This window comes from Neoarius graeffei, chromosome 9, assembly GCF_027579695.1.
Source record: "Neoarius graeffei isolate fNeoGra1 chromosome 9, fNeoGra1.pri, whole genome shotgun sequence".
Taxonomy (NCBI): domain Eukaryota; kingdom Metazoa; phylum Chordata; class Actinopteri; order Siluriformes; family Ariidae; genus Neoarius; species Neoarius graeffei.
In genome coordinates this window covers 89556342-89574000 of record NC_083577.1, presented here as the reverse complement: position 1 = coordinate 89574000, position 17659 = coordinate 89556342, and the positions used below count along the sequence as shown (strand labels likewise).

The window sequence follows — 17659 nt, the reverse complement described above, 5'->3', positions numbered from 1 at the left end:
TGTGAATGGTTGTCTGTGTCTATGTGTCAGCCCTGTGATGACCTGGCGACTTGTCCAGGGTGTACCCCGCCTCTCGCCCATAGTCAGCTGGGATAGGCTCCAGCTTGCCTGCGACCCTGTAGAACAGGATAAAGTGGCTACAGATAATGAGATGAGATGAGAAGTTATCACTATTGTAACAATTTCACTTCAGGGCAGGTTGATCCTCTAAGTGAGCAAAACAACTTTCTGTTAATATTTTGGATAAAACTATAGTCATTCTTCCTTTAAAAAAAGGTGAAAACAGCACAATAAAAGGTTCTTTGGTTTGTCTCTGTGTGGCTTCCCTTTGTCTTGTCTCTGCCTTTTCCATGTAGAACCACTTTAGGAAGCTAAGAACCCTCAACTATCCAAAGAACCTTCAAGAACTTTTTTTTTTCCACCTGAATGAGGCAGGACACAAGTGTGGACACTCAGAGTGCATTTTATTTAGAGCAAATCAAGAAGCTTCATCAATGTCACTGGTGGGGGTCAACACCACAGCTGGAGTACTTGGTCTTCATTTGTCTACTTAAGTACCTTTTTAAGAGCTGTATTTTACTGATTCTAATCAGTTCTGTTCTTACTTTTTAAAGACAAATTTACAATCAAATTTACAGTTAGCTTTGAGCTTTGGAAATGTGCTTGCTAGTTTTGTTTTGTTGCTAATGCCACCTTAACTTTCTTTTCAGCTGGATTAATTTTGTTCAATTCAATTTTATTTATATAGCATTTTAACAATTGACATAGTCACAAAATAGCTTTACAGTAATCCAGATGTACAGCTGTGATCTGAAATTTACATACAGGGACATGTCATGGCACCCCCCCCCGAATGATTTGGTGCACAAGTTTTAATTTATTTTTGGTTTTCTGATATCAGCACAGGGTCAGAATTATACATATAGGGTCAAAAATACACACATGCCCATTTAGATTATTAATTCAGTGGTGCTGAAACTTCCAAAAATATCTGTAAACTCTCAGTGGCCAAAGCATCTTAACTTCCTGTTAGTGATGCTTGACTGCAGCTGGTAGCTTCTCTATGCGCAACATAAAAAGGGTTTGATTGACACTCATTGGATTGACCAACACACAGTACAATGGGAAAGTCCAAGGAGCTCAGTGCAGATCTGAGAAAAAGGATCAGAGATTCACACACTCCGGAATGTCTCTTGGAGCCATTTCTAAGCAACTGCAGATTCCAAGATAACCGATTCAAACAATTCTACATAAGTACAAGTTATTGGGAGGTGTAGACACTTTACTAAGCCACATCACTGGAAGAAGACCCAAACTGTCCCCCTCAGCTGAGACAAAATTGGTCCAGATGGCCAGTAACAACCCAGGAACCACCAAGGCACAGGTCTACCATGAACTGGAAGCTGCTGGAACGCTGTATACAGTTAGGTGAGTTTTACATGACCATGGACTGAGAGGTTGCTGTACAGGAAAGAAGCCCCTGCTCCAAAATCCACACCTTCAAGCTTAACTAAAGTTTGCAGCTGACCACATGAACAGAGAAAAAGCCTTCTGGAGGAAAGTTTGATGGTCAGATGAGACAGAGATTGAGGTGTTTGACCACAATGACCAGATCTACAGAGAAACACTGTACCAACTGTTCAGCATGGTGGTGGTAGTATCATACTCCAGGGCTGTTTTGCTGGGAGTGGAAGTGGATGGAATAATGAAGTACCTCAGAATTCTTCAGCATAACCTCAAACCATCAGAAACTTGGACACAGTTGTGTGTTCCAATAGGACAAAAACCCCAAACACACATCAGAGCTGGTTGTGGAGGACAAAGCAGGAGAACATGAAGCTTAAAACAAGTCCTAAACTCAGCACTATGGAAAATATGTGGACTGTGTTAAAAAGTTGGGTCTGTACCAGGAAACACACACATTTAATTGCACTCGACCAATTCTGAAGAGAGGACAAACATCTAACCAGAATTCTGACAGAAGCTTGTTGATGGTGACCAAAGACATCTGGTGAAGGTGAAACTTGTTAAGGGACCTTTAACCAAATATTTGGAGGGTGGATGAATAATTTTGACCCTGTATTGATTTCAGAAAAGCCAAAATAGATTAAAACTTGTGCACATAATTTTTTTTGTATCCCAAATAGGCAATGTCAGAGGTGATGGTGGTGAGGAAAAACTCCTTGTGATGACATGAGGAAGAAACCTTAAAAGGAACCAGATTCAAAAGGGAACCCATCCTCATCTGGGTAACACCAGATAGTGCAATTATAAATCATTACTCACCCGCAGCTGTGTATGATCAAGTCATCCAGGATTATGGGTGCTGAAATCATATTAAACATTAACTAAGCAACAAACCAAATTCTCACTTTGCCTGAGTTAGAAGAAGATTTCAATGCAATGCTTATACCTTGGTTTGATTTAAGTATGTTTTTTTTCTGTCCTTTTTCTATGCCTGGTCAGTATACAGCAAGGCACATAAGGGCTATCCATAATCAATCAACAAGAATCAATACCATGAAACAGGAAATACACAGAATCACGACATGAAGAAAAGATCAGGCTTGGATTTAATCATGGACTAAACACAGAACAGGTGCAAATACTGAGGGGCAATGACAGGAGGAGGGGTAGGGGTGGGGGTACAGGTAGGGGTGGGACCAAAACAGAAATCAAAGCAAGCATTAGCACATGGCACTTGTTGCCAAGGGGGCTGCAGTGGTGACCAAGGTATAATTAAAAATGAAGCCTGACTTATTGGTCTTGAACATCGACTATAGAAAACATGGAAGGTGTGGCTCCATCGCCTCCCATTCTATATAAAAAAAAAGTCAAAGTCCCTCCCATGCCAGGACCTGGTCTTCCCAGACAGTCTCCTGTCGCAGTCCTCACCAGGCATTTAAGATGCATTGGGAGGTGCTGATCTCCACTTCTATAGCCCTCGACCTCTCGCCTATTATACAGCTAGGGTTACAGTGGGGAGCGAGTCCTCTGATAACCGCAAGAGTTCCACTCCCCACTCACATCTGTATCGCAGCATGCCTTGCCAGACGGCAGTAGGTACCATTTTTATGATAGTCTTTGGTATGACCCGACCAAAAGGTCTCCCAGTCTCCCAATCAAGAGGTGGATATGCTAACCACTAGGCCAGCTCGCGGTGCATTCTAGAGAAATGAAGCCAAAATTCCTCCACAATGTTATCAAATTTGGAGACCAGAGCTGAAGTCAGGTACACCTGCTCATTTGGCAGGCTTCTCCCAATGTACAGTGGTAGAAATGATCAGGTGAATATGGTCACATTCTCCAATTCTTTTGATTATGTTGATCCTGATAGATGAAATAGTTTCAGCTGGAGATATTTCACTAATACAGATGTGTCTAGGAAGGACATTTATTACACAAACTGGAAATTTGCTGAGAGTGATGTGAATAATATTACTCATTTATCATCACCGGTGAGTTAATAACTCATTATTTGGGACACATGGATATTCTGAGTGCACTGTAGACTAACTCACCATCTTATAAATGCTTATGCCTAGAGATGTGCTTAGCAATATGTGCTTATGGCAGCCTAATGCTTAGAGAAACAGCTTTGGCGCTGGAAGGTTGCTGGTTTGATTCCCTGGACAAGCAGGAATGGCTGAAGTACCCTTGAGCAAGTCATCTAACCCCAGGCTGCTCTGGGTGTGTTGTATAGTGCTCTGGATAAGAACATCTGCTAAATGCTTGTAGTGTGTGTTCACTGACAAAATTTTGATAATTGGATGTCATTAATACTGAAATAATATAGTTATGAAGGTGGCTGGGCGGCACGGTGGTGTAGTGGTTAGCGCTGTCGCCTCACAGCAAGAAGGTCCTGGGTTCGAGCCCCGGGGCCGGCGAGGGCCTTTCTGTGTGGGGTTTGCATGTTCTCCCCGTGTCCGCGTGGGTTTCCTCCGGGTGCTCCGGTTTCCCCCACAGTCCAAAGACATGCAGGTTAGGTTAACTGGTGACTCTAAATTGAGCGTAGGTGTGAATGTGAGTGTGAATGGTTGTCTGTGTCTATGTGTCAGCCCTGTGATGACCTGGCGACTTGTCCAGGGTGAACCCCGCCTTTCGCCCGTAGTCAGCTGGGATAGGCTCCAGCTTGCCTGCGACCCTGTAGAACAGGATAAAGCGACTACAGATAATGAGATGAGATGAATAATAAAATCACCTCTAATATCCAAAAACCAAAAGCTACATTAGTCACATCATTTCTAAATGTTGGACCTTGTACAGTTTAGAAGATTATTACACCATGCAGGTGCTTTAACATGGGCTCAGAAAACAAGATGGTTCATCTCAAGGGGTTTATCCTTCCAATAAATATTATTTCATGATTTCTTACTGTTTTCTTAACTTGATAAAGGGAATTAATTCCACAGATGGAATTCTCAACAGGACAGACTTTATCTCAGGACACACAGTATCATCATGTACTTCATTTAATCGATCATCAGGACATCGGGACATGTTTAGATCCAAGATATCTAAAGCCCCAGTATCAGATTCAGTGATTATTAAACCGGAAATGTGTTTGAGCATCCCCACTCTAATAGCACGCTGAAATAAAATGTAAACACTGCAGATAAACGCAGCCGCTGATCTGATTCTAACTCATTTACAGGGACGAAGATCAGCTTGTCTTCAGATGATGGAGTGTGAAGATAACACAGAATGTAACAGAGCAGATAAAAAGCTCGGAGATCCACCAAAAGTGTCCTATTATAATGCTTATGATATTGCAAATATTTGCACAATATATGTACAGTGTGTGTTACAATATTTACACCAGATGTAGAGCTGCATTTTAAAAGAAGACTGGAACTTCCATGATTTATTTTTATTTTATTCCTTCAGTGGTTCTGTTTTTTCCCTTCAAGTCAAGTTGAATTCCAGTAAAGTTGTGCGATATGAGAAAAAAGACAAACGAACAAACATTACACCAGATAATACTCAAAGACATTTCTGTGATCTACGGATATATTCTGTTTCAGAACATTTAGTTTTGCTGTTATTTATTTTTTTAGTTAATAATTTAGTCAGTAATTTAAATAAGATAACTTTATTATTATTATTATTATTATTATTATTATTATTATTATTATTATTATTATATTTAAAAACCTTTTAACTATGGTAACATTTTATTTTCAAAATACAAATTTAACATCAAATCTTGAAAAAGATATCTTGATAGCTCCAATATCTCATTTTAAAAAATGTGCTATACTTTATCAAGACGGACAAGATGATAAAATATATGGATAAAATAAGATGATAAAATATCAGTCTTAGGTCACACACACACACACACACACACACACAGTCTTCACTCTGTAAGGAGCTATTATAATATCAGTGTTTAAAAAGTATGAGATAGCGCTTTCTATAATGAGTCTGTTATGATTACTGACAAATTCCTAATCTGAAATTTCATGAAAAATCAGAAATAAAGCTGTACTTAAACAGCTACATCAAAAATTATTCTATCCACATTCACTGGATATGAGCAATTGCCACTCTGATTGGCTACTCTACTAGTAGGATATCAGCTCATTTACTGTGAGTAGAGGAAAAACAAAATGGCAGAGCTTGTTGCTGAACCAACTGAGGATGAAATAAAAACTCTACTCGAAAACAAAAACAAAAAGCAATAAAATATGGAATGAAAGTATTTGATGGTAAGAACATATCTTTTTTATTTTTCAAGAATGATTCTTTTCACATTTTTCACAAATTGCTCCTGTCATTTCGCCGGTTTGTTTACATTCTAAGCTGAAATGAGTTTGTTGGACATTTTGTATAAAGGTTTTGTTTATCAAATTTGTAAAAAAATAAAAAAATAAAAATGCTCTGTTTCTCAAAATCCAGTGAATGTGGATAGAATAAAACAGTTATTCCACTCAATCTCGTCATACATGGATTATAGACAACTTGGTGCTACGCGCCTCGTCGGCTATCAGCTCATGTATTTCGTGGAATAACTGTTAAATATCTCAGAGATATTATCATACTTTGTGGAAATACTCTTACACCACCTTATACAGAATAAACTCATACCTTCAAAATTGGATTGAAATAAAATAATATTTTGTTTCGGTCTGTGTATTTGTTCCTAAAAATATTATTATATCTGGGATTCCACAAGGTTCAGTAATTGGGTCACTTTATTTAGATTAGATTAGATTAGATTAGATTAGATTAGATTAGATTAGATTAGATTAGATAAAACTTTATCTATTGTTTATTATTTATTTATTTCATACAAAGTCATTCTTGTTCCCATTATCTCTATCTACAGTAAATTGTTATGATTAACATTAAAATCTACTCAATGTTATCCTCTGCTCATCTCGTATCAGTGATTTGTACAGAATCTTACAGCTCGCTATCGATCAGTTGTGAGTGCCAGTTATATAAAACAAACACACTGATTCAGCACAGGGTTTTGTGTAGAAGAGGGAACTTTACTGTAGGACATTATTTAATTCAATGTGTTTACTTCATTAACATTTTTACTCTCAAAGAAAGACATGAGAAATTGATCGGATGGTTTGGGAATGTCCTTAAATGACCTCATGCAAAGTAAACTGATTTTTCTGACTGTTTGTGGAAAAAAAATATTAAAATTTGATATTTGCCAATTTTCACTTTGACTAATTTTTTATTCACTTAAAAAACACAAAACTTTATTCAATATTATTTCTGGTATTGCCCAATTATTTGCCATTTCTGTAATTCCTCAAGGATGGTTTTGTTTCCCTTTGTAAATTTGTATAACAAACAAACAAACAAACAAACAAACAAACAAACAAATAAATAAATAAATAACAATACTTCCAGAATTGCCCAAAGGTAAATTTTGTTAGCATTAATTAATCTCACAAGGTTCAGTATCAGGTTTGCGTTGAATTATTTTCACATGAAGTCACTTTAATATGTTATGAATAAACTTCAATTTGAGAAAACATGTACATTTGCAAAAATAAATAATAGCCTTTAGTCCCAACGTCCAATCAGATTATTTTCCCTTCCTCACTGATTGTTAAATCGCTCTACATCTTCTTTTATGACTTCAGTCTGGGAGGTTTATGTCACAGACATACGGAGGAAACCCTCTGAAAATTCTCTAGTGATTTACTGCACCATTGATATCACACACACACACACACACACACACACACACACACACACACACACACACACACACACACAGAGTGATCTCAGGTTTCATGATGGAGTGTGCAGTTGCAGATAAGCGTCGTCTCCTCCACTTGGAGAAAGAGTGAAACTCATCCTCTTCCTAATCCTCAAACTATGCTGGATATGTAGTCAATCACAAGCAGTGTGTGTGTGTGTGTGTGTGTGTGTGTGTGTGTGTGTGTGTGTGTGTGTGTGTGTAAAGTGAAGCTGAGGAAATGCCAGGCTCCTGTCAGCTCACCTTTATCTCATCTCATCTCTCACAGATGCTTGATTGGAAGCATTGCCATCATCCAGAATAAGAAAACGAGATTGTCCCTCTCTCTCTCTCTCTCTCTGTGTGTGTGTGTGTGTGTGTCACTCTGCACGAAACTTCACAGAGGTGTGTTAGGAGTGTTCATGCATTATTATTTCCATTAACTGTATAGTGTCACAACAATTAACAAATTAATCCATATATGTTCATTTGGGTGTCACGGTGGTGTAGTGGTTAGCGCTGTCGCCTCACAGCAAGAAGGTCCGGGTTCGAGCCCCGTGGCCGGCGAGGGCCTTTCTGTGTGGAGTTTGCATGTTCTCCCCGTGTCCGCGTGGGTTTCCTCCGGGTGCTCCGGTTTCCCCCACAGTCCAAAGACATGCAGGTTAGGTTAACTGGTGACTCTAAATTGAGCGTAGGTGTGAATGTGAGTGTGAATGGTTGTCTGTGTCTATGTGTCAGCCCTGTGATGACCTGGCGACTTGTCCAGGGTGAACCCCGCCTTTCGCCCGTAGTCAGCTGGGATAGGATCCAGCTTGCCTGCGACCCTGTACAGGATAAGCGGTTACAGATAATGGATGGATGCTCATACAGAGATTTTGTACTAACGAGTCCAGCAGAGCCGTTCAGCTTTACTGCAGAAAATTATTATTATTATTATTATTATTATTATTATTATTATTTTTATTTTTTTTTTTTTAGTATTAGTATTATTAGTATTATTATTGTTGTTGTTGCTGTTATAAATATAAATTATGACAATACATTATTAACAACAACAGCAATAATAATAATAATAATAATAATAATAATAATAATAATAATTAATATTACATGCATATTAATTTTTCTGTTAATTTTTATGTTAATAATACAAAAGTAGAAATGTGTAAAAGTGCTTTATCACAGTATAAGAACTTACCAATAAATAATGAACATAATCTCAACTCTTTTATAATCAGACGCATAAATAAAGTCGAGGATTGAAATGATTTATGATCAGTTAATATGATTAAATATTTGAGAGAATTTCTGTTTGTTCAGTCTGTAAAAGTTGTGTAACAGTAAGACTCAGGTCCATGGAGTGTGACCTGCCGATACCGATTTTGGCCGATTCCGATTTCATTTTTTCAAACCACTTCACAGCACACACAGACTATTTTCTTTTTATCTTTTCTTTAATAGAACATTCTGCCAGATTTTCAGTAATAAATTTAACACCTCAAAGGTTGAAAACAAACAAAAAGACATTGTTCTTTGTAAAATCTTTCTTCATGTTTGGTATTAACATTAATTCCTGAAATAGGAAATTCACACAAACATTTTTTTCTTTTCCCATCCAATATCTGGCACAAAACCAACTTCCCCCTCATATATTATTTGCCTACTGCTATGGAACACACTTTCATAAGCCTGTTTAGATCTGAAAACTTGTGCCTTATAGAACAACCCATTTCTTCATTCAGTATCAAAATACAAAAATAATTTCCAGTCATACTTATACCATAGCCATTCTATCATCTTTGTCAAATGTGTATTTGTAGAGTAATTTCCAATGGAATCAAGTGCAACCAAGGCTGTAAAACAAACAAAAAGACATTTTTTTTCTTTCTCTCTTTGTACAAATCTAACTAGATGTTTGGTAATAGGCTAACATTCCTGTAATGGGAAATTCACACAACCACAAACGTTTTCTTCTTTTCACATCCAATATCTGGCACAAAAATAATTTCACTATATGTGGATATCCAAATATAGTGAATTTCGTTGTTGTTAACGGCGCGCGCACCGGAGCTCGTTAGGCGCGCAGGACTGGCACTGTTCTGCGCAAGCGCAACACAATCGGACTAGAAAGCATGTTCAAGCTGCCAGTGGAGCTGCAGCCTTTTAGTTGCGAATTACGAGTATTTCCACTTTCATCTCTATGTGATACACAAGTTTTGATCGGCAGAAAATCGGCATATTTTAATTTTGACCGGCCGGTCGCCGGTCATGGCCGATCACGTGAAAATCGGCCGATTCCGATCGGCAGCCGGTCAATCGGTGCATCTCTGAGTAAGAGTGTGATGAGGACGTGTTCTACATGTGCGCTGGATGCTGACAGAATTCTATTATAGAGCTCGCTATTAAATATCAAACTCTACAGAGTTAAATTTATTACATATCCACTCCATACATTTTAATACCACTCTACACATTTCTGTACCATTCTCCACCATTGTACATATCCAGGCCACTCTACACATTTCTACACCACTGTACATGTCGACACAATTCTCCACATTTTTACACCACTCTACACATTTCTGCATCATTCTACACATTTCTGCATGATTCTCCACCATTGTACATATCCAGGCCACTCTACACATTTCTACACCACAATATATCTGCACCATTCTATAAAACTCTACATGGTTGTACACCATTCTACATCACTGTACATGTCTACACCACTTTACACATTTCTAAATCATTCACCACCACTCTACATATTTCTCTATCATTCTATGCCACTCCACACATTTCTACATCGTTCTACATGACTCTACACATTTCTATATCATTCTACACCACTGCACATTTCTACACTACATGTCCACACCACTCTATATGTTTCTACAGCATTCTAAAAATATTCTACACCATGTTTCCACACCATGTTACACATTTCTATGCATTGCTCTACAGCTATTCTATACATTTATTCAGTGTTCTACACCACTTTGCACATTTCTACACTGTTTTACAACCATTGTACACATTTTCTCTGCATTCTATATTCAGTGTACACATTTCTAGTGTTGTACACAACTCTACACATTTCTACAACATTTTCCATATTTCTGCAGTTCTCCAACATTCTACATGTTTCTACACCAGTTTACACCAATATAAGCATTCATACACAATTCTACATATTTCTACACACTTCCACACCATTGAATACATTTTTACAGTGTTATGCGCCATTCTGCATGTTTCTAGAACATTGTACACCCACTCTACACAATTGTAAACATTTCTATACTGTTTTACAATAATCTTACACATGTCTACATTGCTTTACACTGTTATGCATTTCTGCATTATTTTACACCATTTTGTACATTTATATACTATTCTACAGCCATTCTACATGTTTCTGCACCATTCCATATTCTACACAGTTCTACAACATTCCACATTCTACACAGTTCTACAGCATTCTACAATGTTCTACATTTCTACACCATTATACAACAGTTCTAGACATTTCTACATCAGTGTGCATGTTTCTTCACCACTTGACACATTTCAGTATCATTCTACACCACTCTACACATTTCTACACCATTCTATATGTTTCTACACCACTTGACACATTTCCATACCATTCTAGACTACTGTACCTGTCCAGGGCATTCTACTTGTTTCTACACTACTCTTTATGTTTCTACACCACTCTATACATTTCTACACCACTCTAAACCACTGTACATGCCCAGGCCATTCTACACATTTCCATACTACTCTATACATTTCTACACCACTCTATACATTTCTACAGTACATCATTCTACACCACTCTACATGATTGTACACCATTTTAGACCTTTCTACATCATTCTACACCACTCTACACATTTTACACAATTCTACACATTTCTACACTACTCTATGTTTCTAATTAACTGTACCTGTGTCAACACCATTCTACACTACACATTTCTACACCATTCTACACCTATGTCCAGGCCATTCTACACTACTCTATATGTTTCTACACCTCTCTACACATTTTTACATCACTGTATATGTCTACACCATTCTACACCACTCTACATATTTTGACATCACTGTACATTTCCACACCACTCTACACATTTCTACAGCACTCTACATGTTTATCCACAATTCTACAATATTTTACACATTTCTACACCACTGTACATGTCTCTACAGCATTCTAAAAACATTCTACATCACACTTTTCTACACAATTCTACACATTTCTATACAGCCACTTTCTCCATTTCTTCAGTGTTCTATGCCACTTTACACATTTCTACACTGTTCTACAACCATTGTACACATTTTCTCTGCATTCTACAACCAGTGTACACATTTCTAGTGTTGTACACCATTCTACACATTTCTACACACGTTATATATTTCTGCACTGTTCTCCAACATTCTAAATATTTATACACCAGTTTACACCAGTATAAGCATTTCTACACCATTCTACATATTTACAATAATTGTACACATCTACATTGTTCTACATGATGTTATGCATTTCTACATTGCTTTACACCATTTTCTACATTTGTATGCTGTCCTACAGGTATTCTACATGTTTCTACACCATTCCATATCTACATTCTACCCAGTTCTACAACATTCTACAATGTTCTACATGTGTTTACACCATTATACAACAGTTCTACACATTTCTACACCATTCAGACAACCATTCTACATATTTTTACAGCTGTTCCACACTGGTCTGCACCCCTTTACACATTTCTACATTATTATTCATGTTTCAATATTGTTTTCCACATAGGGTGACACAATACATGTACAGATAAAATCACACACACAGGAATACAGATGGACTCAATACTAGTGCACATACTAACACACACCAAAGTCAATACAAGTGCACACACATAAAAAGGAGACATACTCACAAAGGGGACACCCCCCCACACACACACACATACACACACACAAACATATATGAACACATACAAACGCACAGTAGCACATACAAATTTATATAGTATGAGGCACATTTACACTTGGTTGTACATTTACACACACACACACACACACACACACACACACACACACACACACACACACACACACACACCTGGTTGTGTGCCAGCACATGACTCTGCTCCCTCAGAGTATTTCTGGGCTCTCAGGGCCTTTCATCTGTCCAGCCATCCCGCTGTCCATCACACACACTCATCACACACTCGCAGATAACAGTGCACTCTACAGAGCTGCATTGTCCACTGGACCTCCAGGTGTGTGTGGGAGTGTGTGCGCGCGCGCACACACACACACACACACACACACACACACACACACACACACACACACACACACACAGCTGCAGTTGGATCTGAAAATCCCAGTACATTTCCCTGTCATGTTTTTGTTTTATTCAGCTAATATGCTAACTGTTCTAGAGGTTAATGCTGTGAGAACACAGCTGCTAGGCAAGTGGAAATGTGTACATGGAACATTAACGAGGTAAAGACTGAGAATAACAGTGTTTAGATCACTAATATGAAGCTGTGTGAAGGCACTGTGACCGTGGAAACAACAGAAATATCGCAAACCTCAGATATGTTGATACATTTCTGATAAATTACACTTTAATTACACTTAGCAGCAAATGTGAATGGAAACTCCCAAATAGTTCACTAAGGTTAAATACATTGTTATTAAATGGGCTAAACGTAGGAGCTATAAATTAATTTACAGTATGTTCACAAAAGTTAAACCACCATTTATAAATATAAATATAAATATAAATATAGCTAGCTGATTAATACTAAAACCCAACAGGCTTAGCATAAATATCTAGCTTTATAGTTTGCTGCTATCAGTCTATAAAATAAATTAAGGTAAATAAGGTATTGTTCACTGATAGATATTGTTTTCAAGAGCTCTCATGGGTTCTCCAAGGGTTATTGAGGTTTTTTAAAAGACTACCTCAGGAGAACCTCCACAGTAAAGGAATGTCAACACTACATCATAACTCATACATGTTCAGCTATCAAAAGCATCTCAACTTGCATGTGGAATCTTTTCAAAAATGGCATGAACACACACAAAACAACATTCATCCATCCCATAATTTCTTTCCATACAGTGGAATAGGATATATTTTTTAAAAATGGCAGGCAGAAATATAAAAAAAAAATGGATAAGATGCTGAAAGTCTGATCACAATATGATGAATCAATATCGGAGCACTACTTACAGAAGTTCATACTGTATATCACACACACACACACACACACACACACACACACACTTCGCAATGAGCAGCTGGTCTCCGCCTCCATTTAGGGACAAATGAGGTGAAAATGTGAAATGTGGAGAGATTTCGTTTAATAAATGAAAGTGTTGCTTTAGTCAATTGGTCTGTGTTTATTAAACACTTCTTTCCGTGTGTGTGTGTGTGTGTGTGTGTGTGTGTGTCTTTCAGACCGAGTGAACCGAGTGTGTGACGACACCCATCGCCTGCAGCGTTACCTCAAATTCCAACTGTGACCCCTTTAATGTCTCAACCTGCCAATTACGTCTTAGACCTGCAGCTACACACACACACACACACACACACACACACACTTTTAAAGTAGTTCTTGTCTGGAAATGTCAGTTTAGGTCTTTGAGTGCTGACTTACTGCTGATTAAATGATTAAATGTTGAAATATTAATGTATCTGTTTGTATGAAACAATTTCAATCTGTTCATTTAGGGTTCCATTTAAAAAGCTAGAAGTGGGTGACTTAAACTTCTGGGCGTGTCTCTGTGGATGGATGCCATCAGTATGTGTGTGTGTGTGTGTGTGTGTGTGTGTGTGTGTGTGTGTGTGTGTGTGTATTTGCCATCAGTATGTGTATGTGTGTGTATATATTTGTATATATCTCAATAACATGTCTAATAACTGGTAACATTACGATGATTGCAGATTACTAATGTCATAACATCATGATAATGTTGACCTAGTTCCTGTTTACAATGTTACATGTGAATGTGAAACTTGCTAATATTACTAGCTGCTAGCATGTTAGCTAACTCATCACATAAGCAATGTTTAATTATTTCATTTTTGTGTTATTGGCGATCTGAAGTAGAGCTGCCATACCCGTCACACAACACTGCAGCAGTTACAGAGTTTCTACAGGTGGTTCCGTTGTCTAGATACCATTGCTAGCCATGATTGGGCTGTTGCTGTGTCAGGCAAGGTTTGAGCAAATTTCAATCATTTTAACTCAATCACGGTGTAGTACATCTCTCCAGGCCATGCCTCCTTAACTTATTGGAGCTGTTTACCTTGCTCCATCCAAATTTTCCTGGATCATCTACCTGGCTCTGCCCTTGATCTTTCTCTAGAGTATTCCACCTGGCCCTGCAATTGATCACTCTAGAGCACTAACTGACCCCAAACCCTTGATTTTCTTGAGGCGTCCAACTAAACCCCATCATCTCTTGGATTCCCTAACCTGAGCACATTGTACTTCTTTAGATATATGTACCCATCCACTTACCCCACCCCTGATCTTTGTGGAGCCCCAACTAGAACTGCCAACTTGGTTTTCTAGACCCAGCCACCTAAACCTGTCCTCTCTGACTCTTTGGAGTCATCTACCTGAGCACCTAGAGCTATGGCCCTTTAGCTATCTGGACCTATACACCTGGCTCCACCCCTGACCTCTTGGGAGAACTCTATCCCCACCCCATCACCTCTCTCAAGCATCCACCTCACTCCACCATGATCTCTCAGGAGAATTTTAACCCCACTCCATCAACTCTCTCAGGCATCCACATGACTCCACCCCTGATCTCTCAGGAGAACTTTATATCTGCAATTCATCAGCTCCCTCAAGCATCCACCTGGCTCCACCCATGATCTCTCAGGAGAATTATATTTCCAATCCATCGACTCTTTCAAGCATCCACTTGGCTCCACACTGATCTCTCAGAAGAACTTTAACCCCACCCTATGAACTCTCCCAAGCATTCACCTGCCTCCTCCTGATCCCTCAGGAGGGCTCTATCCCCACCCGATCAACTCTCTCAAGCATCCACCAGCTCCACTCTGATCTCTCAGGAATATTCTATCCCCAACCCTTAAACTCTCTCAAGCATCCACATGGCTCCACCCTGATCTCTTGGGAGAACTTTAACCCCACCCCATCAATTCTCTAAAGCATCCACCTGGCTCCACCCTGATCTCTCAGGAATATTCTATCCCCACCCCTTCAACTCTCTCAAGCGTCCACCTGGCCCCACCCTGATCTCTTGGGAGAACTTTAACCCCACCCCATCAACTCTCTCAAGCATCCGCATGGCTCCATCCTGATCTCTTGGGAGAACTTTAACCTCACCCCATCCACTCTCTCAAGCATCCACCTGGCTCCACCCTAATCTCCCAGGAGGACTCTATCCCCACTGGTCAACTCTCTAAAGCATCCACTTGGCTCCACCATGAGCTCTCAGAAATATTCTATCCCCACCCCTTCAACTCTCTCAAGCATCCACATGGCTCCACCCTGATCTCTTGGGAGAACTTTAACCAACTCTCTCAAGCATCCATGTGGCTCCATCCTGATCTCTTGGGAGAACTTTAACCTCGCCCCATCAACTCTCTCAAGCATCCACTTGGCTCTATCCTAATCCCTCGGGAGGACTCTATCCCCACCCCATCAACTCTCTCAAGCATCCATGTGGCTCTATTCTGATCTCTTGGGAGAACTTTAACCTCACCCCATCAACTCTCTCAAGCATCCACCTGGCTCCACCCTAATCCCTTGGGAGGGCTCTATCCCCACCCATCAACTCTCTAAAGCATTCACTTGGCTCCACCCTGATCTCTCGGGAATATTCTATCCCTGCCCCTTCAACTTGCTCAAGCATCGACATGACCACCCCGATCTCTCATGAAAACTCTATCTGCAATCAATCAACTCTCTCAAGCATCCACCTGGCTCCACTCTGATCTCTCAAGAGAACTCTCACCCCACCCCATCAACTCTCTCAAGCATTCACCTGGCCCCACCCTGATCTCTCTGGACCCATTCATCCATCCACCTTCACCCCTTTAGCTCTCTGGACCTATCCACCTGGCTACACCTCCTGATCTCTCTCAAGCATCCACTTGGCCCCACCCCTTAGTTCTCTGGACCCATCTGCCTTACTCTGCTTTATTAGGAGATCTGGAGCAATCCATTTGGCTCTGCACCCAATTCCTCATAGCACTGCTAGTAGTGACTTGAATGATGCGGAAAATGTGAGAAATCATGTATACTGTATCTGTTACACACACACACAGACACACACACACACAATAGTATGCAAATAGCATTCTCCAACAGCTATTAGACCCAACATAGACGGACATATTAAGCACACACACACACACACACACACACACACACACACACACACAGGGTAATATATTGATTGTCTACCATCTCAACTCGCCTGTCTTGTGTTTAATAGCTGTATGGTGCATTGTATAGTGTTGTGTATAGTCTATTGTCTGACAGTTTGCACTGTTGCCTGCTGTTTTATGTTAATTGTAGCACCATGTCCTGGAGAAACTACATATCATCCCTCACTCAACAACTCTGGGATGAGAAGGAATGACAACAAAGCTGAGTTTGTTGGTACTCACCACCACATGCCGATGATGTTGACTGGGCAGAGCAGGATGAAGAAGAGTGCAAGCTGGCACTGAGAGCGCATGGCAGGAGTTAGAGATGGTGATAAGATGAAAATGATGATGATGATGATGATGATGATGAAGTTAAAGATTATGAAGATGATGAAGATGATAATCCAAAACTCCTGTGTGTGTGGTAGTGCAGGTGTGTGTGTGTGTGTGTGTGTGTGTGTTCAGCCTTTTGCACTAGCACTAAAAAAGTGTGTACTCTTTCTCCAATTTTCTTTTTCCTCCTACACACTCATTCTGCATGACAACCCATTTTTCCCCAGAAGAAGAAGAAGAAGAAGAAATTGAATGCAGAAATTTGCAAATAGTGCAAATGGGTAGAAATTAAATGGAATAAAAATAATAATAATAATAATTAAATAAAAAAAATAAACTCCACAGAAAAATTGAGTCTTCCAGCAGCTGTGTGGTTAAAGTGAGCTGCCCTCACACCGGCGCCGCTTCACTGTGAATCTGTCAGTGTTTCCCCAGCGGCTCTGTCTTACTCCACAAGCAGGGTTGCCAGATTGCACAAGGATCCACAGGGAGATTGCCAGATTTGATACCATTATACTTACTCTATCACAACAGGACAGATTATGGTTTAGAAAATAATACTCATTTATAAAGTTTCCAAATTATACGTTACACAATGTGAGGAAGTAGGGTTACTGTTAACACTGTGAAGTTGATTATTTTCCCATCACAGCACACCCCAACTGCAAGTG

At 39.4% G+C, this 17659-nt stretch overlaps 1 protein-coding gene across 1 annotated transcript in view; it reads right to left on the bottom strand.

The window, feature by feature from the left end:
• Nucleotides 1–17393, bottom strand: part of wnt6b (wingless-type MMTV integration site family, member 6b) — a 48187-nt gene extending 30794 nt beyond the window's left edge. Inside the window, exon 1 of the mRNA XM_060930437.1 lies at nt 16896–17393. Coding sequence (XP_060786420.1) covers nt 16896–16966 — 71 coding nt within the window. The 5' untranslated portion in view covers nt 16967–17393. The remainder of the gene's footprint in view (nt 1–16895) is intronic.
• Nucleotides 17394–17659: the final 266 nt, after the last annotated feature.